Source organism: Alligator mississippiensis, chromosome 12 (genome assembly GCF_030867095.1).
Source record: "Alligator mississippiensis isolate rAllMis1 chromosome 12, rAllMis1, whole genome shotgun sequence".
Classification (NCBI taxonomy): domain Eukaryota; kingdom Metazoa; phylum Chordata; order Crocodylia; family Alligatoridae; genus Alligator; species Alligator mississippiensis.
The window spans coordinates 14,418,799-14,444,652 of NC_081835.1; the positions used below are offsets into that span (position 1 = coordinate 14,418,799).

At 37.9% G+C, this 25,854-nt stretch overlaps 1 protein-coding gene across 1 annotated transcript in view; it reads right to left on the reverse strand.

The window, feature by feature from the left end:
• The window catches only part of RAD18 (RAD18 E3 ubiquitin protein ligase), a 121,592-nt gene continuing 95,738 nt past the window's right edge, over positions 1–25,854 (reverse strand). Inside the window, exon 13 of the mRNA XM_019499785.2 lies at positions 1–2,885. Coding sequence (XP_019355330.1) covers positions 2,783–2,885 — 103 coding nt within the window. The 3' untranslated portion in view covers positions 1–2,782. The remainder of the gene's footprint in view (positions 2,886–25,854) is intronic.

The following is a 25,854-nucleotide window of genomic DNA, read 5'->3' on the forward strand; positions in this document are numbered from 1 at the left end:
AGCATTTCCATAGTTTTTATTAGGAAGAGATATTAACAGGTTATTTCACACAAATAAATTGGACAGTGAAAAAGACACATTGGAAAAAATATATTTAAAAAGCCTAACAGGTTTTCCTTATAATTATTTACAATACATCTACATCTTACTGTATCATTTGTAATGAGATCACTCAGGATTAACAATATACATTATGTGGGTAAAAGCCACAGGACCAGTTTGATGCTGAAGAAACAAAAATCAACTGGAAAACAAACTGCAGTCACTTACATAATTTTCCTAGCAGGTCCCGTTTTTTGCTGTGTATTCATTTTTGACAAAATTTGGTATTTTTACACAAATCACTGTTTCAGGATAAGTTGCTTCCAAAACCATCTGCAATCTCTTCAGATATCGTCCAGTGTAACAGAATTATCCAGAACATTAGGAGAATGCACCGCAAGGTAGAAATTAAAGAAATCCAACCCTGCCAAGACGCACTATTTTTATAAACTATTTTTTCATTTACGTTCTGTTATGTTTAAAATTGCATATTCATGACTTTAAAAGCAAGCTGGCAATCTTCTCATGTTAAACTATAGCCTCTTGAGCCAATGGTAACAAGTCAAAGATGTTTGCAACTTAACTGAGTCTATAATACCCTTCAACATTTCATCAGATTCAGGGCCTCATGTAAGTACAATGGATAACAGAGAAACTGAGCCATGTACAAAAGGCCCAGAAATGTTACTCTTAAAATTTTATTACAGATATTTTCATACCTGTCTTTGGACTTCAGATCCTGTTTTATACACTGCCTAGTATAAATTATATTTCATTTGCTATCAGTTGTCCCTGCCTGACAGCGAGTAAATTTGGACTCTTTAAAAAGAAAAAAATCCTACTAACTCCAATCCACTCTAAAAACAAGATAATAAAAACAAAAGCCTGGTTCTGAACCAGTGGGGGTGATCATTAATTGGTATATACTGATCTAGCTGTACTGAAGTCAAGAAATATTGACTGTTACACACACACACACACACACTTTCTCTCTAGTCTTCTTCAGATAATTGTACAGGATTTAAATCTTGCTGTTCTTCATTGCTGTGAACCATAACACAATGAGCTATTAACTGAAGTTAGAACCTATCTTCTCCCAAAGGTTTTGCTTTAATTAAAACTTACATCCAATCTCCTATTTTTCCTATGTATGCATGTTACTGACTTCACTGGAGCTATGACAGTTTACATGAGTTGCAGATCGGCTCATTATGCTAGGAATACCAAGCTGAATGGAAATATGCTTGGTAGGCAACGTCTCTCTGACAACCAATTACAAGATTAGTCCCTAGCACTGTAGTTTAAACTGGAAAAAAATACAATCACAGACCTCTCAATTTCACCATGGTTTGTGATTTTATTTGTCATGAAAAAAGGCTATGACCAGTGTTGCATTTTTGTTGTTTTAAATAGAGTAAATATGATCCTATTTCAATACACAAAGAGCTTGCATTCTAGTTAAAGGAAGTGCTCCCTTTTGTTTAAAGTCTTGTATTGCTTTAAATTAGGGAAAACTACTAACATTACAGGCTTATATATATTTATATTGATTTTAAAGCTAAAACAATTAAAACCAGATAAACCTGAAATGTCCTATTTAAACATAATGATTAAACTGAAAGAAGGATGTACGGAGTAAGAATAGCTGTACAAATATATCTCCCCAGCAGCCCAGTCCTTGAAGACTGAAATGGTTTGAAATATTTATTTCACCTGTGAAATCAAATTCCTCCAAACCAGCCAAATAAACCAGCTAAAGCCTACCTGCCATGACTTCAAAAAGGCAAAACGTTTTTTATTATATCAACGGCAAATAGAGCCCAACAGCTGTGTAAATCTTAAATCAAGTGCTGAAAATAGAAAAAAAGAAAAGAGTTACTGAATGTATATAGGTTATCCAACTCTGGGTGGCATGCTGAATTTGTTCTTAAGAAAAGTATACATTCAAAATGCAGGCTGCTATTATTTATTTATTCATTTATTTAGTTATGCATGGGTGTGCCCATGGGTAGGGACCAGATTCTGATTCCTTTAATCATGCTGCTCTCAACTACAAGCTACCTTACGTAGCCCTTTACTGGCTGCCATGCATCATGGGTCACAGAGAGACACGGAGCCATTATCTGATTGCTGTTGCTAGCTGATGCACCAGTGGACAGATCCTCGCTTGTGCTTGTCATAATGTGCCAGGCTGAGCCAGCACATTGGAAGACCAGGACAACAGCACACCCCTTCTGCAATCTGAGGAAGAGGTGGTAACAGAGACCCAGTTGTGACTGAGGCACAGTTTCGCCCATTCTCTGCTCCTGGAGCAACACACACCTCAGATGTGATTGCAAGTCCAGACCTCTGAGTAACATCTCACTCTCTAACAAGTAGTAAATGTATTAATGCAATTTAGGGTGAGAGCTGAAATTCAACTGGAAAAGGGCTATCAGAATCTGGCACTGAAGAAAAAAGTAACAGAAAACAATAAATGATGTTATGGTAAAAAATACAGGGAGAATAGTTGATACAGTAAGATACCAATATTATGCATCCATTCTTAAAGCTGAATAGCTTTTAGTATTGTAAACAAGCATTTAGTGAGAGAAGTAAAGCAAAGTAATTCAGGTGCACAGTTTTAAAAATGTAAGTGTGCAATTTAAGCTCTTAAATTCAAATATGCTGGAAAAGAATCTGCACAGAAACTGACAGATCCACCTGTCTGCCCAGGCTTATAAGTCACATGACCATACTACTAAGTCTTCCTCCGCTTACTCCTGGGAAGTACTTGACTGCTTTCTGGAGTTTTGGGGCGACGTGATTTTCCTTTGTTAACTTTAACATCTGGAAAACTGGTGCTAGAAAAAGCAGAGAAGAGAATGAATTGAGAACAACTTTAAGAAAAGGCAACTCAAACTTGAATATTTGGGATAAAGATGGTAAGTACCATTCATGAGCGCACATACTCCTATATTCGTTGTGATGCTAAAAAACCCCCCAAAAAGCCTGCTATTTTCCTCTTATCTCATCTGCTTCACAGGCATCAGCTCATGAAAACATGGTGGAAAACAGTTCTTATCAATTCTCTTTATAAAAATGAATCTCTTCTGGATTCCTCTTTATAAAAAATACCAACCCGAAACAATAGATATGAATATATAACCTTTCAGCTGGATTTGACGGGAAAATGAGTTAATACCTCTACTCATCATTTATAAACATTCATTGTATGTTACTAAGAACACCAAAAAATGCTGAACTATATAGCAGCTATTCTTCAAAACCACTTAAATTAACTGATTTGAAGTCTGCAGGCTACAAACCAGTTTCCAGAATTGCAATAGCTTGTTTTCTGCATAGTATCAATTTTCTTGGCAATGATTATATAGGCACCCAAAGTAAGAGTGACAGGCTGGATCATGTGGAACTAACAAAGGACTACGCTACAGCCCTTTATTTAATCCTTGAAATGCTTTTTCTTGCTATTAAAACCAGTCTCTAATCAGCAGCACATGGTTGCTTTTTTCTTCTTCTCCTACTTCCATGACTTTCATTAAATGAGGCTACATCAAAGCCTGGGATTCACGGAATGTAACTGTAGTAAACTTCAGTCCATGACCCTGATGTACTTAATTTCTCATAATCAGAAAGCACTTGAATCAGATTGTACCATAACATTCCCGGCAATGTCTCAGATCTTTCAAAAGCAAAACATATGACCACTTTCACAAGAAGTGACAATTCAGTAAAATACATATCGCACTGGCCATCTAATACAGCAAGTTTCTTAAGTATTTCCTTAACTTGAAACATTCAAATATCCCTTGCCCCCAAATTTCAAGGCCTACTAGAAGGAGAGGCACTGTGGGCCATATACTTGATATCCCTGGTTTGGTGATCTGGGTACTTACCCGGCAGAGCCAGGTTTAGGCATGGCTCCAAACCAGGCTTCAATACAACTCAAAACTCAATCTTAGTCCTTTTAAAAAGAACTGTAACTACCAAGCTACTGGCTACTTTAAGAACAGTGTCTCTCAGTCGTTCTTACTGAAGATGTTCTACTTTGTAAAAATAACTTCATTTAGTCTAAAAAGCAAGAGATTGACTCTATAGTGCAATAGTTTAGGTCTTCGTATTCAATGGAGGAGGCAAGTGGACATGAACTTAAGTCTCCACATCCCAACAACCAAGTCATTCTGAAGTGGGGGCATCTGCTTTGGGACAGAATATCTATTCTAGATTTGAAAGACCTTGAAATCTGTTAGAAATAATCAAATCTTTTCCACAAAAAAGATTCTTTTTTTAAGCACACATTTTCAGACCATAACAATACATTTCACCAAAATATTTCTGAACTGTATAATTTAAATTAGCTGAAGATATAACATACGGGTAACAGGTATGGACTTAAGTACTTTACTTAAATATTGTCAGGGTCTCAGATTAATCAGCTCCCACTGGGTCAAGCACTTGAGCCACCACACCTGCCTCTAACCCCTCACTAATGAGGGTGCCCTAGTTTTCTGGGGAGGCAAGCAAGCAGATCGGATACTGCAAGCGCCGCTCACCCTTTTAAGCACATCTTCAGGCTGAGGCTGCAGGCATACCCTGACACAGCCTATTCCAGCAAGCCTTATGTTTGCTGCTCTTTCTGATCCTCCTGGCTCCTGATGCAGCTTTGGCTCTTCCTGACCCAGACCTTGGATCTTCCCTGAAACTAGACACAGGCTCTCTGACCCCTGGTTTCTGATCTCAGCTTGCTTCTGGATTTTCCCTCTGTCCTCCTGGAACTTGGTTTCAGTCCTCCAACCCGGATCCCAGCTCAGCACTCTGGTAACCCGAGTTCCTGTATTGCTCACCCCGCTAGTTGCTCCTTGAGGACTACCCGTGGACCCAGCTGCCTATGTCCCAGCTGAACCCTCACAAAGACCTAGCTATATTAGGGGTGGAGAACACTGCAAAATCAATAATTTAAACCTGTGACTTATCTCCCCCTCTAGTTTTTCTATCAGTATAATCCTAATCAGAAAAGTCTTACTTCATAGGGCTGTTGCAAAGATTATTACGCTCTTTTTATCTTGCAGAATTAAAAGGCTCAGATGACTACAGAACCAAACTGTTTTTATCTACAGAAGATATAACACATTTACTAACAGAAATGCAAGACTAGCTGCATTATTTTCCTTCCTCCTAGGCAAATTTTATTAGAACCTAATTAAATTATCACTTGCCAGTTTCAAAATTTAAAATGAACTATTTTAGCTTAATTTCTACATTTCTAGAACTCAACATGAAAGACACAAGCATGTACATTATGAACATCAACGTGCCAAGTTGTTTGCTAACATCATTAACTAGAACTATTGGGGGTCAGACCTGATGATCTGTTTAGGTCCCTTCCGACCCTAAGCACTATGAAAATGACATGAAAATTAATCACAGGGTGATACATTAGTACAAAGTTTAATTCAGCACATCTGCCTTTATATGCGTGTCTCCTGGTATTGTTCCAATATCCTGTAATCCTCATACTAGGAAAATGCATGTTTGACTTCATTTTAATAAACAGAAAAGTTCAAATTGCAGTTGTAGCAGAGTTTCATGATGCTAACATGTCAATAAACTGACTTCAGAAACAGTTCATTTTGTATTTTGAAATCACAGAAATTAGGACTGGAAGGGACCTCAGGAGGTCATCTAGTCCAAACCCCTGCTCAAAGCAGGACCATCCCCAGCTACATCATCCCAGCCAAGGCTTTGTCTAGCCGGGTCTTAAAAACCTCCAAGGATGGAGATGCCACCACCTCTCTGGATAACCTGTTCCAGTGCTTTGCTACCCTCCTAGTGAGAGAGTTTTTTCCTAATATTCAAGTTAAGCCTCCCTTGCTGCAACATGAGACCGTTGCTCCTTGTTCTGTCATCTGCCACCACTGAGAACAAGCTCCATCCTCTGGAACCCCCCTTCAGGTAGCTGAAGGCTGCTATAAAATCCCCTCTCAGTCTTCTCTTCTTTAGACTAAATGGGCTCCTATACACACACTGAGAGGCTACTCTGACGTGCTGTAATTACAGCATGTCGAAGAATGGTAATTGCCATGCTCCAGCAGATTCCAGCGTTGCATGTATCAGCATCACCAGGCAGAAAAATGGCAGCAAGGGAGCTTTAACTAAAGCTCATCGAATGTGCTTTAGTTCAAGTGCCCCCGTTGCTATTTTTCAGTGTGGGGACGCCAATATGCGTGACACTCCGGGCACTTTAATTAGCGTCGCTCCGAGGCTCTCAGAGCCACACTAATTAAAGTACCCCCCCAACCCACCTCCCAGAGCACATCTATAAAAGCCCAGTAAGTGCAGTTCTCTCAGCCTCTCTCCAGAAGTCATGTGCCCCAGCTCTTGAAACATTTTCGCTGACCTCTGCTGGACTCTCTCCAATTTGTCTATATCCTTTCTGTAGTGGGGGGGCCCCAAACTGGACACTACTCCAGATTTGGTTAAACATTGTTAATTAGAGGGGAATAATCATATCCTTTGATCTGCTGGCAATGCTCTTACCAATGCAGCTCAGTATGCCATTAGCCTTCTTTGCAACATGGTCTCACTGTTGGCTCATATTCAGCTTATTGTCCACTGTCCCCCACAGGTCCTTTCCTGCAGAGCTGTGCGCCCAGCCAGTCAGCCCCCAGCCTGTACCGGGGCATGGGATTGTTATGTCCTAAGAGCAGGGCTTTGCACTTGTCTTTGTTGAACCTCATGAGATTTCTTTTGATCCAATCCTCCAATTTGTTGAGGTCTCTGAATCCTAGCTTCATCTTCCTGCATATCTACTGCTCCCCCAGCTTGGGGTCATCTAAAAACTTCTTGAGGGTATACTCTATCCCATCCTCTAACTCACTGATGAAGGTATTGAACAAAACCAACCTCAGAACCGTACCCTGGGGCACTTCACTTGATACCAGCCTCCAACTAGAAATTGAGCCATTGACTACTACCCTCTGAGCCTGAAGATCCAGCCAGTTTTCCATCTTCCTTACTGTCCATTCATCTGACCTGTACTTCCTTAGCTTGCTTGCATCTCCAAGGCTGAACTCTTGCTTCAGCTAAATTTTCCTCTGGAATCTATAAACAATTTTGCTCTATGTTTGTGAACATGCTTGGCACTGCAGATTAAAGATGAACTCAGTGGTTTAAACTCAGCTCTACAGTATTTCCCCGTTGTAAACCTTGGGAAAGTTTTACTAATGAGGACAAGCTGGTTAGGAGTTTGTGTTGTTTTGGGTGTTTTTGGAATCAATGGCAAAAAGGCGGGGTGGGGGGGGGGAAATACACAACTAAACATTTTACATCTGCTATGAATAGAGCACCAAAACAATGCAACCAACACTGAACCATGGGATAAAAACTATTTTTAAAGCAGAAAAAAAAAAAGCATATAAATATTCTTTTTTTAAACACTACTTATTTTATCAAATCCTTTTTTCATTTTGGAGAAAGAGTGAAAAACAGATGGTAATTAGAAAATTCTTCCTCTAAAATCACAGAAGACACTTTCCCAAGGCAGTTAGTTCCCATTCACCTTTTCCCTGTCTGTAGCTTGGTTCCTTCCAGCACATCCAAAGGAGGAGTCAATATTTTGTTGGCTTAGCAGACTGCAGCCAATGAGTTTTGAAAAAGGGACTAGGAATAGGATTAGCATAGGGAAATAAGCACTGGTAGAAAACACCAAGATTTGGTGTAGATGTTTCAGTTTTAATGCAGGGCCTGAATGAGATATTGACAGTTGTAGATGTGTAAGAGGGCCTATGGAGTTGTTTGGTCTTTTATCACCCATTTAAACACCACACACGCATACAGCAGTTGATTAAGGAAAAAATGGAACTATCGTTCACAGGAAAAAATTGTTGATTAAGAAACAAGCAGGTAAGTAACAGAGACAGCCGTGCAAAGACATGCTAAGAACCTATTATAACCGTTTAAACTGAGCATGCATATTTTGAAAGAAAAACCTGTGGTATAATGGTTTCTGTTGACAACAAATTGGGCTAAGTGATGGGGGAAAGGCCCACTTGAAATGGAATTCTTTGCAATGCAGAGCTTGCAACTGGGAGTGATCTTATCCATGACCACCAAAAATAATTGGACGGAAAGAGGGAACATGAAGGTGTCCTATCCTTAAGCAGATACCATATGCAAGAGGATCTTCTTTCTTATGGGCAGTAAATCTTCCATTGGGAACTCAAAGAATTATTTTTTCCTTAGCTGTAGAATTAAATTAAATAACGTTTTAAACTGGTGATATTAGTTGCATTCAAATTAGGCAGCTAAATTCCATCATTCAGCCATAGAACTTGGAATTCCTTGTAGTGTTGACATGAGTGATATTGCTTTCACCCGTCCACAACTATTACAAATTAAAAAAAAAATCTGTATAAAATATATTCTGTTTTTGCCATCTTTCAGGATTAGCCCCTCTTCCAGAGAAAACTAATTTGGCTTATATGTGGAATTTGCAACTGAAAATACAAATGGAAAAAGTCTAATGTGCCAAAGAACTGCCTCTGACTGGAGAAAGCTACCAGGAAAAATAGGTTCCCAGAAACCACTCATATTTCAGAGCCCAATTCTGCAGAGATGAGAGTGGAAGGACCTCAACACCTGCCTGGAACCCTTTGGTAACTACTGACCTCCCTTAGAAGGCCAGGGTGAACCCCAGATTGCTCAGAATTTACACTGCCCCTTTGCAAGCCAGAACTAAGTTATGTGCAGAGCTCAGAGTAAAGCAAGCTGCTGAATGTGCCTGACTTCTTACCCAAACCTTCACTTACCCACAGAACTGCACATTTAAGCTTAATTTCTACGAGACCTGAGAAAGTAAAGATTCTACTTATTTGCCCTCTTTCACTTTTTCCTAACCCCACCTTCTGGCTGCATTCAATCCCCTGCAGAAAGGTACATTAGTATTAATTTAGAAGAAGCTCTACCTTTAAAAATTAATGAAATAAAATATTAACAAAAATATGTATGCCCATGTCTTCCTTTGCTACAGACCAGTCCTGCATCATTTAAATTCAATTAAAATGGTGCCTCTGAATTGTGGAAAAATATCTCATTACAGTAGCGTATTGCCAAAGGCCATTCTGTATTGCACTGCTTTCATAACTGGGTTTATGCGCTTCATTCATAACAGACCTCAACTGTTGCATCTCTTTTATGAGACTACCATGTCCCAAATACCATTTTTAAAAAGCCAATCTCTGAAAAATTAATTTTCAATCTATTAATCACACTAAAAACAAATGAGTATCTGATCTGGGTATTTGTTTACTTTTTTTTTTTTTTAAAGGGAGCCAATATGCATTTCAAAGAAGGTGAAAATGCAGACAAAAGGAAGAGATAAAAGCCATCATGCTTAGGGTATTGATCATTTGCGGTTGAGGAGAAACTTTCCCTCCAACAGATAAAGCTCTGTAGGTATTCTGGATCCTCTTCTATAGTGGATGGTATTGCTCACAGTCCGAAAAAGACTACTGAACCAAACAAAGGTTTGGTCCAATTCAGGAATGTTAAGACTTCCTTGCAAATCAGTTCACGTTCCTCCAAAAATATTGCTGGTTTTTTTTTTTAAATCACTCCTACTTCTCTAGTAGAAGAACAAATGAAATGCAATGATCTGGAACATGCCAGACATGATTAGAAGATTGTCTCCCTGCTCTATAATACAATACCTTTGCCAAGCAAGATGGTATCACAACCAGCCAATGCAATTTTGTTTTTCATTACACATACAGTCATTTAATTCACTGAACATTATTACGCCATCATCTCAGCATTATTGATTTCAAGCTTCCTCACACTTAACAGTATGTTCATTTCAGATTATTTGCTTATATTCGTTAAAATAAATCTTAATAACTCAGTTATACCCAGATACAGCCCTCAACTGTGACAGGAGTTCTTCCATGACATAGCAGCCAACAATGTAGTTGTGCATTTGCTGCCATGATAAGAGTAGCAAGGAATGGGGCAGACCTTGAGGAGTGCAGATATAGGTCTTTATAAGCATGTAGAATAAGCAGTTGACTGAGCAGTAAGCAGGCTTAGTGGTTTAAGACAGCATATGTCAGAAGCTGCAGGCAACAATCCCAGGCTAATCATGGCTGAATGCAATGAATCTGCACTCCACAAATTCAGACAGCATTCCAAAAATTCAAAATTTCACTTACTCAGTGTTGTTTTATATTTCCCTTGGCACAATACAATGTTTTGCTCTCAAACTAGCTTTGTCTCTGCTCTGTTTAATCAAACTGGAGGATGATTCTTCAGTTAAATCCAAAAGATTATTATTCTCGAAGTACAACGCTCTTCCTAACCAAATGTCCCTTTAGCTTGGGTATGGCAAATCCCTGCTCCTATTTCTAATTTCTCTCTCACCCCAGAAACTTGTGGGCAAAGCACTGGGTTTCAAGCAGTTTTAGGAAAAACAATTTTATCTGAATAAATATTTCATACAACCCTATCTCTATGCACAAGAATTTGAGCAAATGTACGAGCGTTGATTTTTCTAAGCCATCCATAAAGTTATTTCTTTCACCTAGTACTATACTACCTATAAAAAATTCTGTTGATAGAAAACCACCTTAATAATGCTTCCATACTCGGTCTCAATGTTCAATTTAGTTGTTATACTGAATGATTTTTGGTTCTGTAAACATTTTTGATAATATTTTGGAAAATATTAAGCCTTTAAAAATTAAAGGATGATAGGTATTTTATTCAAAATGTAAAATTTGTAAAAGAAAAAAAAAATCTTAAAAACTTTCAAAAATGGTATTTGCAAAACCGAAAGCCCACAGTCCTTATGCCAACCTTGTATTAAAACTGTGATTTTATTTTGCAAGTATAGCATCCTCTATAGTATCTGACACCTAAATTTTGCAGAATCTGAATAATGTATAAGAACTTAAAATTTAAAAAAAATCAAAAAGAAATATATATGAAACCACTCATTTATATTCTTTGTCCAAAAGGAAATCTTCAAAAGTAAATAGGAGAGTGATTATTTACTTAGATTATTACTTTTTTTAAACCCTTTAATTTCTAAATCCACTTATTCTGTTCATTTACATTTATTTTGGTTTTTAAGGCATTATTAACAATATAGTCAAACCTCTAAACTTTTACTGCTCTTTAGCTTGACTATACTTTTAAGATGAATAGCTCCTCTGCTGAAAACTGAGGCTATCATTACAGATGTCACATAGACAACTGGCACAGTAATTCCAACCTGATACAAAACAAAGGCACAGCCAGTTCAGTCCTATATATCAAAGAAAACACAAAGCAAGAGGTTCTGATTCAGGAAGTGTGCTTCAGCACATACTTAACTTTAAGCACATACTCAAATTTCATGGAAATGAGGTAAGCATGTGTAATTTGCCTATGCTCATGATTTTTGGATTCTGGTTCTGAGTAAAGAACAAGGATATTTTCTAATTGATACGGAATAAGACCATATGAAAGTCACAGGTGAACTATTTTTAGCAAATAATTGGTTTTAAAAGGTGTAGTCTGCAAATCCTGACTCACCTGGTCTTTGCCTTCAATGTAGTTGTTCACAAGAATGATTCTTGGGCATATGTAGAAATGTTTGTAGATCAGGACCAGAGGACTGTGGTGTCACAGAAATGCAACTAAACTCAGACTCACAGTTTCATAAAACATGCATGCACACACACTGGTCCCAACCTAATCCTAAAGGGATATTTGTTCCATCGCAGTGGGAAGACACTACACTTGAACATTTGAGAATAAAAAAAAGTCAGATACTGAGATACAGAAGTAAACTGCCTTGGAAACTTGTAAGACTATGTGCTGGACATTTAAATTAACATCACAATTTCCAAGTCATTATGTATCCCTTATATTTATCAATCTTTTCAAAACTAAAAACCCAAGGCCCAACTCTTCAGGGGTAGTGCTTTAAACTAACTAACCATGAAACTAGAATTTCTGACCAATATGCAAGATTCTGCAACTACAAAGCACCACACAGCCAGATCAAGGTGACAAATGTCACACTGATTAAACACCAATGCAAAAAACTTCAACTCACAAGAACCCTAATTTAAACATGCTACCTCGCTGCCAGAACAGAGATTATAATTCACAAATAGTGCAGAATCTATTACTATACAGCTCCTATATTAAGGTTGCCCTGAAACATGAAGCACTAGATTAATGAACTTTTCAATGTATAAAAGACAGAAGGCACATCTGGATGTGCTTTGTTTATCAAAGTTTAAATATTAGGGATCTTTAAGCCGAGATATCCATAAAGCTAACATTGTGACAGCTTTTTCCAAGAAGGAATTCCAAGAAGGAATGAAGAGCTGCTTAGCTGTAAAAACTCTTTTACCACCAGTTAAAGGGAAAGAGCTAGAAATGGTAACAACAGACATATTTAAACAGTGCTTATGTAGGAATCCATTTATTTTTACACTAAACCTCCCAAAATATAGAGCCATGAACTGTGCTTCTGCAGCACTGCAATATCTTCAGGGAACATTTGGAGACAACACATCAGTGTCTAACAATATCCTTTAAAATCAAATCATTTAAATTCAGAATGTCAATATCATCTAGGTACCGAGATGTCTGGAGGATTAAATTATTCTATGTGAGAATATAAATAAGCTTATTAACTTATGCTAAATTCTTCTTGTAGGGTTTACTATAGATAACATGGTAGGTTAATGCACTAGCACCTATGCTTTCCAACTTCCTGGGCTCAGAGTTTAGACAGTGGTGTAACAAGGAGTTTGGAAGGACTCACTGTACAGCTGTGCAACAGAAACTAGCAGTCAACAGGAGTTTGTTCAAAATAGCATGCTCATTCACCAAAGAACACAAATCTATTTGAGGTCAAAAACACATGATTTAAGGACATGCTGAAAGCTTAGGATAGGGTTCAGTATTTTCCATAACCAAGGCCAGATTTTGGAGTGATGTATGCTCTCAATCCTGAACAGGCTTTCAGCAGCAGAGTAGTTGTACTGAAATCAATGGACCCCACTCAGTACGTTAAGTTTAAGCATATTCTTAACCCTTTTGTAGGATCTAGGATGAAGTCAGTAAAGGTTTTGAACATAACCATCTCCCACATCCAAGGATGTTCAAATCTATGTTTTTCAAAACTTAAGTCTCATTCACACTCTTGAAGAAGGACAAATTTAAAATATAAACAATGCTGTGTTCATCATGTAGACATTGGCTTTATAACAGTTCCTCAATTATAATTAACAACATCATATATTTAAGTATAACAACAGTGCTAAGATCTTTAAGTTCAAGAAGCATGAAGGTATATATTTTGACAGTAAGTGTTGCATTGAAATAAATTTAAAACAGTGGTTATGAACTCCACCGTTACTCCTCTGACATATTTGATTGGCATTTTGAATAAACTATTCTATGAAATACACAAATGCACAGCATTTGGGTTTTTTTTAAATATAGAAATACTATGTTTACCATAAAAGGCCAAACACCATTCATTCCAAGCATCTGTCACCAATTCTTTTGTCTGCAGAAAATAACTATTCTAATGGTGGTATTTAACAATTTTATGCACTTGGGATAATTATTTTTTAAAGCCTGAAAATTATTTTTATATCTAGATCTATCTAGATAGATCTAGATATATACATTTATATTTCAGGCTTTAAAAATAATTATCCCAAGTGCATAAAATTGTTAAATAGCTACCACCATTAGAATAGTTATTTTCTGCCAACAAAGGTACAATCATTTCAAGATTTATATGATGGGGATGCAACTAAAAAAAAGGAAAGCATGCCAATTGCAAAGAGAAAATATAAAACGGGTAATAACTGACCAAACACCCACTGATTTAGAAAAGGTTGACTGGTGGACCATGAACAGGATAAGAGCTGACCATGCTACAAAAAAAAAAAAAAAAAAAAAGCAAATCTTAGTCTGGAACATATTAATTAGGAGATGTTATATGTCATATGTAGGGAGCTACCAAATTAATGGCAGAAGTGGGCTGTGTGGCAGCTCCTTTAATCTTGCAGGTTTAATCATGCACCCCTCTAACCCCAGTTACAGAGGCTGAAGGGCCCCCATGGCCCTGCTGCTTGTTGCTGACAGGTTGGGAGGCAAAAATGGCAGCATATTTAAACTGTGGTTTTTGCCTCCTTGCCAGTCAGGAGCGAGCGGTGGGGTCCCTCCTCCGACCAGGGAGGGAGAGGGGCACATGGGGGAAGCTGTAAGATTAAAGGAGCTGCCACGCAGCTCCTTTAATCCATGAATTTGGTAGGTCCCTAGTCATATGCAAGGTATCCGAGGCAATTATTCCACTTCTCACCACAAATAGGGCCTTAGCTGAAGAAATATATTCTGGGCTAGACACCGTGTTTTAAGGAAAAGTAGACTATTTGGAGAGAGGAATGAAAAAATATTAAGAAAGTATGATCTACCAAGAAAGGATGAAGGCATTAATTTCATTTAGTCTGAAAAAGAAAGGACTGAAGGGGGGAATATAACAGTTTTCCAATATATAAAAGGTTGGACTGTTCTAAAGGCTTGTAAATTGGCTGAATTTCCACCACAAAGACATTCATTTTAGACATTAGGGAAACTTTAGAAGGAGAGTAACGCATTGAAAGAAGTTACCCTAGGGAGGTTGTGGAAAGCGTTCCACTGGAGGCTTTTAACAAGTTAGGTAAACAGCTGCTTGAGATGATCTCAGAACATTTGATCCTGCTTCAGCTGAGGGATGGAAGAGAAAAGCTCCCGAGTTCCCTTTCAGCACTTCCTACCGTTCTCCGATTCTATGAAATCTGCAGGAAACGACCAGATAAATGCCCAGAACCTCACTGAATATTTGACATTCTGAACATTATTTCAACTTAAAAGGGCACCATCATCTTGCAACATTAAATTATCTTTACTTACTGAAGCTGCAAGGAACACAGGGCATAATTACAACTGGAAGAACAGAGAAAGACATTTTTTTTTCCAGCATAATCATTTGACAGGACCGTGGAGTTTTTGCCTGGGATTTAAAGGTGTGTTGTCAGAAAGCATTATAGCTAGTATACATTCTGAGAAAGCCTGGTTCTAATAAACCAAAATCATCCATCCACCCAGATATGAGCCTAAATTATGATTTAACTACTTGCAGTTGGCTTACTAAAATTACACACACACAAACGTATATTTTTAAGTAAACATTTGGTTTTGTCTTCCAATGTTTGAAACAGTGATGCTTTCAACCTCTTCTCTGAAACCATGAGTAGAAACAGAGCCATCATTTACCAATGAGTTTCAATCACATAAATCCAAGAGTTAAAAATTTAAAATAAATACCAAATATGCTGGCAACACAAAATGTATAATTTTAATGCACAGTCACATGGAAATTGAAGCTCCCTCCAAGAGTTAAGTTGACCAGCTAGCAGGAACATACCTCCTTTCTACTCTGTTTCTACTCATGGTTTCAGAGAAGAGGTTGAAAACATGACTGTTTCAAACACTGGAAGACAAAACCAAATGTTTACTTAAAAATATACGTTTGTGTGTGTGTAATTTTAGTAAACCAACTGCAAGTAGTTAAATCATAATTTAGGCTCATATCTGGGTGGATGGATGATTTAGAGAGCCTGAATTGTGATTTAACAACTTGTGGTCGGTTTACTAAAACCAGGCTCTCTCAGGATGTCTTCATTACGTTTTCAACATATGTTGTTTGAAAAATGTGCATATGTATTAATATAACTTAACACAATACCCCTTTTATGCCACAAAAAGTGACCTCTTTTGCACATAGCTAGTATTGCTCCATGCATGATGGCACCTCCCATCTCAGGTACTAGCATTATTTTATTGTTATTAAAGAGTAGGTTTTTAAACTATTAGAATAGTATACAATCACTTAAAGTAGATGTTTCTCAATGTATCTAAAATACTGAATAGAAGATGCCCTTTTGAAGCATGCTACCAAAAATTTGACTGTTCAGAAAATCAGTCAATTGAGAGGAAAAAAAGTCACTATATCAAAAGGGACTCAATAATATAATAATCTTTAACTGATCACTACACAGGCTTTCTTTATTTTTTATTTTTATTGGGTCACAAGTTACTTGAATTTTTAGGCTTTCACCCCATTTCACATAGACGTTGTCTGCTCAGGCTGAGGGCCCAACTTTGTATTTGAAGGATTAGAACTGGAAAGCACTGCCAAAATTTAAATTAAACACTGTGTTTCTGTCAGTTGAGTATAAAAGCTTAAATGTCCAGTAGCACAGATGAGAGCAGATGTGTCTAACAAAGTACTAGAGATACATTTTACCAATACAGAAGACTCATTGGGACACTGATTCAGGTATAGCTAGCCAACCAGGGAAATAAGATTTGGAGACTATAGTAGAAACAACTTTTTTGAAATCTCTGAAGAAATAAGTTTGAGGGTTAGTTTCTGCATGTGGAACCCAGACAGAGATCAAGTAATATTTACTCATCTGAACAATGACTCAATTGTCATGACTGTGGATAAAATGTTGTCTCTGAAACGAACCCAGTTAATAAATGGTGTTTCTGTGAAATGGGACAGTGTCCCATATATTCACGGAAATAAAGTATTAAAGATGTATTTTAATTAAATGCACTATGTTCTTTCTCTTCAGGAGGATATAATTACAACAGTCGATGTAGAGAAGAGGATTTGTCTCTAATTGCTCTAAAATTCTCTGAAAACAGGCATGTTTTTAAAGGGCAAGGAAGCGTCTCTCTACATGCAGCTTGGAAGGGGGACAGATTGAGCTAGGAGAAAGACCACAATGTTCTGCTCTAAGAGTTCAGTAAGATTTTAGGCAAAGTTTAGAATATATTGCAGTGATTATGTACTGCTATGGCGTGTGTAAAGGGATTCACCCAAGTGCTAAACAATGACAGCTCAGGCCAGCTCCTCAGCATTCACTAGCCTCTGCTGAAAACAATGGGAGCTACCCCATAGCAAATAACATTTAAAACTGCAGCTACTGGAATTGAGGCTACTTTTGGAATCTTAAACTCAGGATCATTTATTTTCTAAGGGAGGTGCTTTAAGAGATGAAAAAATACTTTGAAAATCTTACTAATTCCTCCAGTTACATTATGTTCTTCAGAAAGCTCATTTAGTGTTTATAAAATGGAAATTTCCAAACTAAGGTTCTCTTGAGAGTCCCACTGATAAAACAGGAGACAAAACTGACTTTGAAATACTAACAAGCCTGCATTAAGTACTGTAATTTTCTGCTGAACCATTACACAGCTTGAATAAGCATCTCATTTGCCCAACGGTACACCGAACCTAGGCAGAACTGCACTGAAGTCAATGGGACATTGCATGGACACAGGATTCAACCCACGTGGCTCTCTTTCTTAAATAAGGACTTCAGAATTGGGCTGCTTAAAATTGTTTTAAAAATAGGTTTATATCCCTTTTTACATTCATTTGATTTATTATGTGCATTTGTTTCCCTAGGTCAGTGATTTTCAGCTAGGATGCCAACACACCCTGGAGTGCCATGAGGTCCTTTGGAGGGTGCTGCAGAAAGTGTGCGGAGATAAGAAAGGGGTGAAGAGAGAAATAAAAGGCAGGCAGGTTCAGGCTTCAGGTGGGAGGAGATAAGCAAATCAGGGCAGGCTCTGGCTCTCCCTCCCTAGCTGCTCCCTCGCCCTCACTGACTGCAGCCTCTGCAAGGAGGTAGGCTCTATAATAAATACACTCGTTTTTGAAATAGGGTGCTGCTCAATTCACAAATGTTATAAAGGGGGTGTCTCAAGTCTGACAGGTGATGCTTTGAGTCTGAAAATGTTGAAAACCATTGTCCTAGGTCTAAATCTAACTGGTATAATATTACTCCCCTAATATCAAACACGTGAAACTTCTGGTTCTGTTGACAAACACAGATTTTAATATTTTTGGAGGAAGTGCAGTCCATTTTATGCAAAAAAAAATGAGGGAGGGGAAAATCAAGACCAAAATATATCCTAACAGAAGTATTCAACATGTGGCTGTCATCTCCATTTTAGGAGAAGTCAAAAAAAGCCAAGAAAGACTGAACAAAAAACCAGAGAAAAATTCATATATGCAATGTTTCATTGTCTTGATTGACACACTGATGAAACCCCATATTGTCAATTATGTAATCATCTCATTAAGAAAAAAAGTCCAATGAAACCTATTATTCCTTCAAGAACAGTGATCCCAGACCATGCAGGGTGAATTTGACTTCACAGCCTTCCATTTAATTGGAGGATTTAAAAATAAATTAAGTGGAAAAAAATAAAAGAATTTAAGTGATGTGAGTGTATTTAAGCATCTAAACTAGAAACTCATTTGCTCACCAGGATGCAGCAAAAGATCATGAACAGCTAAGTTACTTTTTTAAAATAAAATTTCTACCATGTAAGCAGGAATGAACAGTTTTAAGATGCAATATAAACCTTTCGTAAGGGTACATTAATAAAGGATTAAAGTAAATACAAATGCAATTAAGACCCTGGGAAGCACCAAAATGATGAAAAGTGAATGACACTTTCATGCTCTGGAGTGGTCCCACTGGGCTGAAACATACTAGGAGGACCAGGAGGACCAGCATTTCCAGTGTTCAGGCTCTACCAGTTCTGTGGAAAAACAGATGCTTTGGGGCTGAACCATTAACTGGTATCGTTCAGAGGAAAACTGATGGGGCAAAGAAGGAGAATCTCCTACATAACCAACATATATTTTAATAATGCTTCTCCCATTTTTCTGCACTAGAAAGACAGAAGGGAAATATAACCCGGTTTCTTTCGGAGTTTCATTGAGGTTTCAATTTAAAAAGAAAGAAAGAAAAACAGCAACTACATTCCAGAGTTCGAGTGAAAGTAATAAAGATGATTGAAAGGAATAAACCTGTAATAAAGATGATCAAATTTCATTTAACGCTTTAAGATATTCCATAAGTCCAAATCTGTTTAGGACCCAACAAAACAGACTGACTTGGGTGATTTCAACCCTTTGTCTGGTGTTTACATCTCAAAGCCATCCATGAGACTTCTAATAAAGCCAGCAGAGATTGCAGGAAATCTGTTTCCTACCGAATTCATTATATTTCGGGTGATTCGCATGCTATAATCCCAATAACTTTCAAGAAAAGTCACCTCTACATGCTTGAATAAAAGGTCGCTTGATTTGTTACTTTCCCAGAGGGTGACAGAAGCAGTTAAATAAAAACAAACACACACACACAAAATTCATCCTGAAAGCCCAGAGACCATAAAATTATGCTTAAATAAATTTCAAGAACGATGCCGAGATCTAGATGGAAAAGAAGCGATTCAAAAGGCCAGTAAAAAGGGATGAGATATTTGTCAGCTACCCATTTCTGCACTTTTCATGAATAGCTGCTAAATGAAACGAATAAAAAACTAATATTTGAATTTACTCTTTCAATATTACCTTTTACCCGGTGTGTATCAAAATATACTGAGTAGTGCAAATAAAAGGGGACTCCAGAGGACTGAGGCAACTGGTGTTCATTAAAAGCTTCAGTAGAGGGGGAGAGAGGTTAATTTACTCTGACTGCAGCACATAAATGTTAATTTCTCCTTCATTAGATCTACCACGTGGATTAATTATATACAAAAAATCATCCTGTTCCTATAAGTGAAATACTTGGTACAGCACTGGATTGGAAATTTCTATTTTTCAAAATGCTTGGCTGTTTGAACATGCATAATGTAACAGGAGGAGTTGGTAACATTAGATTGGCTTTAAAGTAATGTTTTCATCTCCTAAGTATTAAATTTTCATCTCTTTAAAAATACCTCCCTTGCAAAATAAAAGGTCTCGAGCTTAAGATTCAAACCCTAGCCTGAATTATGCCATTTTTAAAGCTGTCCAGGAAAAGTAACAACCAGGTATCTGTTGCCAGGATGTCTGAGCTCCTGCTGGGTTTCTGGTTCTCCTAGACGCTTGTCTTCAAATTCAAAACATATGAATCACTCTTATTCTAGGAGCAATGACAAGTTGTTTCCATCAAACATCATTAGAAAGACCCATTCCTGTCCCCCTCCATGCTTTCCTAGCTGTTAGACTCAGGACAGGAGAAGGCAAGTTACGGGTGCCTTGGCATCACACTGTCCATGCTGCCAGCTAAGCTGTGGTGTGCTGCCTGAGCGAGCGGGCACAGAGCCAAGGATTCAGCACTGAATGCACCCAACCATCTGCAGAGGTGGCCTCAGGAATTCAACTTTTGGAAACAGTTAAAAGATCCTGGCTTGGCCAATGGTTGCTGCTGTGACTAGCAGTTAAGGTGCATGAGTTGAGGTGATCTACAAAACTGATTTCCCATTCATGAGAATACACCTCTCAGCCCCTACAAATGGAAATTACTGACCCATTCTTTCACAACTCATCATATATAGTAGCTGGTTGATAAATCCTCTACAGAGGTTTACCTTAGATCTAATCCCTTCAGATTCAAAGAAAATCTTGATTCCCAACAGAATAAAAACCAGTAGGGTGGAAATCATAAAAAACAGAAACATTAAGGAAAAGATTAGAGAAGGGGCATCAAAAATATGGCCCACAGGCCAAATCTGGACTACGGAGCTGTATTACCCAGTGACCCACAGGCAGCATGTGGGACATGCCAAATGGCCCTGCATGTAATACGCAATGTCTGCAACGTAGCCCCATGGCAGGTGCTCCAGCCTCTGCCCCGCTGCCGCTTACCCTTGCTGCAGTGCCAGCAGGCTCTATCACTGCTCCAGCCTGGGGCATAGAGCATAGCCCTAGTCTGGCCCAGTAGCAATTTCTCCCAAAGGCAAGAGGGGAGAAGAGAGGAGGGAGGGGGCAGGCAGCAGCTGCAGCCCTGACCCCAGCCCTAACCCCAAGAAAGAGCCAGAGCCACAGTAGCTGCCTCCCCTCCGCCTCATACTCCATTTCAAGACAAGGGGCTCACCCCCAGTGTTAAATGAGGGGGAAGGGGAACCTCATCTTGGAATCAAGTAAATATGGTACTACACTTTGGGCTCAATCTAACTCACTCTAACATTCATTATCTTGATGCGTTTTAAGATGTTTGAAAAAAATGCTTGAAAAATATTGTATCTACTTTAGGAATGCAAAAATCTAGAATTCTTGGGTCAGAAATGATACCTGTTATTAGACCAACTGAGAAATTGCAAAAAAATTAACTTTTTCTGAAAGCTTTTGGAATCACATGCCCTTCATCAGGCTCGGGAAAAGCTCAAGATGGTAAAAAGTCCCCATATTTAGGAAATAAACTTCATTTTTGCACAGCAGCAGAAGCTGGAAATCTGTCCCTCTGGGTCCATGCGGGTGTTTTTGTAAGGTTGCTCTTTGTTGTGTAGATCAAACAGGATTTCTTCCCTGGTGGTATCAGATGGCAGGGAGGGATGAAGTTTATTTCCTATATATGGGAACTTTTTTACCATCTTGAACTTTCCCTGAGCCTGATGAAGGGCGTGTGCGCCCAAAAGCTTGCAGAAAAAGAGGTTTTTTTTCAATTTCTCAGTTGGTCTAATAAAAGGTATAATTTCTGAACCAAGAGTTCTAGATTTTTGCATTTATTTTTGTCTCAGATCAACATGGCTACCAAATATACCCCTGTATATACTTTATGCACGTGTATATGTATACAGATACATGCTCAAAGTGTTGATAACTATTATTTTTGTACACTATAAGAAATATACATTTTTTCTCTAAATACCTATTTATTAGCAAATTCATAGCATATTCCAGATGCCAATGTATTTCACTAATTCTAGCTTTTGGTTTTCAGATGGCTGAATAGCCATACAGCATATGGCTAAGATAAACATTGATCAAAGCTAAGTGCTGCAGCAATTGTGCTATGTTACAAAGTGCAGCTGTCATTTCCATATACTTTTATTTGATTTAGCGGTGTCTGGCTATTCTAGTAAGAACAGATTGCATGGAATAGAGCTGAGATCCTGTTCTATGCAGATGATAGATTTAGTGTTTAACTTCTGCCACTTCTAGTTTAACTCCTTCTCTTCTAAAGATGACTATTCATAATGCACTTCACTGAAATGCATTAAATGGACAGCCAAAACCAGTAGAGCTTGCCCCTCTAGTATTTAAATTGCTTCTTTCCTCTTGGAAATACCTAGATTTAAAATCTGATAGAAAAGAATGTGAATGATGGTCCCCATCTGATATGGCTCATTTTAAATAAATTCAATACTGGACTATTATAAAATGAACATGCCATTCTGTCTGTTCCACAGTATATCTACTTGTGCCTTCAGCTTGTGCTGTCTAGAGTAAGGTTATTGTTTAACAATGTACCTGTTGTACAAAAGTCCATAAACAGTTATTGCAGCATACCCTTCTATAATTAACAGGAAGAATAGCAAGCAGAATGAAAGTTGTAGATCTGTTTTACTTAAATTTTTGTGTACACATCAACTTGTCCAAAAGTCATGACAACATGACTTAAATGTTTCAGAAGATTTTTTTTAATGCAAAACAGGCACCAAGGGCAACACATTACATTTCTATGGACACACCAACTTGTAAACATTGACTTCCAAAGCAAGGGGGGGGGGGGGGAAGACGACGACACAGAAATAACCCTCACTAAAGAATAAAAGCTCCCCAAGTTTAAATTCTGAGATTTCTATACCTCCTTTCCTTCAAGGACATGGCTTGCAATCTGTGTAAGAAACCTTTGATTCTACTCGATTATGGCCTAGATCTCAAGTGGCGTGCTGCTTCTGCCCATATAAAGTTAGTTTATGGGGATCACTAGACCACAAATTGATGGAAGCAAAAGGGAGCAAAGGATATACACTGTATCATTATTTGGCAAATTAACTGAAAGTCAGTGTCTGATGGCTTAGAAATTGTGGTCTTCCATCTACACCCCAGACAGGACAATGACATAGGGGAAAAATACTTTTTCTACCAATGGGTGATTGTTAGCCATGTCATTTAACCTTTTGTTTGAATTTCTCAAAATCAACGGAAATGATAGACTGGATACTATTAAATGTTGAAGAACAACATGACAGGAAGATAATCAAAGCATTGTTTCCACTAAGACAGAAATATTCCCCACTGTCAAAATATATTAACAATAGATTTTTAATGTGGAACCAGGCGGAAACATGTTAATATAGGGTCTATACATGAAGTGGTGATGTCTGCAAGTTATGGAAAAATAAAAATATTTCAGAATGTACATTGAAATAGAAAGCACAGAATAATTAAATAATTGGTATTTTCCTCAAAAACCAGGGATACAATTAATTCTTAAAAAATTAAAAAAGACACCATTCTAACTATGGTTCTAACTAACCACCAATTGGAGAAAAAAAAATCCATCCAGCTCTGACTAAAATATAAAATATAGATGAGAGAAGTCATTCCAGTTTGTTCTAATCATGAGATATGTCTCCAAAGAATCAGTGTGGAAGACAAAAATGCTCCAAAATGTTGAAGCATACCCTACTTAGGAATGTATACGGCAACATCTCTATGGTACAGGCCCAACTCCTGTCTGTAGCTCCCAGCCCAAATAAGTGAGCTGTGCTCTGGGATTTGCCTGAGAAGGAGGATTCTTTCCTTTCATCCACACAACTTCTCTGCAGTTGTTGACACAGTGGACGCTCCAGACGCTAGCTCCTTTCTGTGGACTTGTGCAAGGAGGAAAATGAACTGTAATTCTGCAGATCTGCTGACTCTGTGCCTCTTTCTTCCCTGGCATGCTGCTGAATCCTCCCACATGCTGAGATGCACAGAACCCTCAAGTACAAGACTCCAATATATACAACAACCACAGTTTCCAGAATCAACATCATCTTCCCCTGTCTCCTCCTCCATGTGCCATAACCATGCTGCCAGCCCTGGAAAGGCCCTGGAGTAGCAGCTGGCTCCAAACACATGGAAGAAAATGTACCCAATCACATCAACAGAAGTTTTACTATTTATTTCAACAGGAGCAGCATTCAGGTGCTTCACATCTAATGCTGCTACCCAACCTTGTTTCTTTGCTCTTATGGGAAGAACTTGTTTAGGCAAGATGAAAGAGATGCATTCTGAAAAGTCTGATAACCATTTTAAACAGAATACATCTACACTCATTACTAGATCCCAGATTATGGTGGATCATGTGGGAAATCCAAAACATAAGAAATGAAAGTATGCACCCAGATGGGCTGATTTGGTTTGCTTTTATGAATTTTATTCGACTTGTATTAATGTTGTCAAATGCATCCATGGTGGGTTCTTTTTCCATGAAAGTGTAACCGAACAACAGCATTTGAGCAGTACATATCAAATCTCATTCTCTCCAATATGACCAGAAAAAAATCACAACCTACTTACCACCTTTCAGCTCAATCATGAAACACTGGTACACAAATAAACATCTTCAGCAACATTGTCCTCTGTGTTTAAATTCAGATTACTTTTTATTAAAAATACAGGTACAAGCAAACAGGACCGTTAAGTCCTGTGTGCTCAAGTTGTTGCTCATGGGTCACAACTTGTTCCAAGTACGCATCCTTTGACTATTTAATTTTATAATAGCTGCATGCAGGTGATACTGAGAAGCAGAAGAGGCTTACTGGGAGATGTTTCATGAAGAAACAGTCAATCATTTTCTGCCCAGGTATATCCTAAATACCCCAAAGTCCTAACAATGTCCACTGGAAAGATAGCTATGGCTCTTTATACTCTGGGTAATGCTTTAGACAATAGAAACAGCCGCACAGAAAAATCGTCAGGAGGAAAGTGTTACAGCATTGGAAACTATGTACAACATAATATTTTATGCGCTGAATGCTAGTGTCTGTAAATCACTTCCAGGTGCTGCCAGAAATCGTGCTTACACACATTTGTCTTGTAAATATTGCTCACCTCTCTCTCAACCTAAGATAGTTTTTACAATAAACTTTTAATGACTATTTAATATTTTCCCATTGATTCACATTAACATTGACTTCTGGCATAATTATAATTAAGGTCTTGTCAGTGCTTTCATTAGGAATTTTTATTATTCAATATACTCATCATACTCTATTTTAAATACACAACATAAACATCTGAAGAGTTCCAAATTCTGTTTCAATTATGAACTGACGTTTATGAAGACCTAGCATAGTCTATTAACCATACACATATAAAAGATAGTTCCCCAATTAGCTGTGAGGCCTACTTTAAAAAGTAGAGTAAGTGAATTATATCCAATGTGACTCCACTTATTAACCTTGTATGTCCAAGCATGTCTAATGTGATATTGAACAGGGAATCCAGCACGAGTACAGAAATACTACACGTCAAAGAAGCTTCAACCCTTAGAGCACAATGGATCTTTTAGTAACATTAAAGAGAAGTCTTGTAACATGAAAAAAAAAAAAAAAAAAAAAAGAAAACTCTGACAAAACAATCTGCAATCTTTTTTTTAATTAAGAATCCACCAACATTTTGGATTCTATTTCTTCTCCTAATGGGTATCCAGTGATGGACCTCTGCCACTGTATCATAACCCTGGGTGAGTTCATTCATCTCTCTGGACTTCTGTTTCCCTTCTCATCCTTTGTGTGCTTACCTGGGAAATTGTGGGAGCAGGGCAGTCTCTTCCTTTGTCTTTGTACAGCGTGTTGCAGATTTAGGCCTAATCTCAATTTAAATATGCGATATGCACACAAACACAAAACCTCTCTGCTTTTAAAAACTGTATTTCTCCCTCCCAGTAAGAGGAATCCAAAGTGAATGCCTGAATA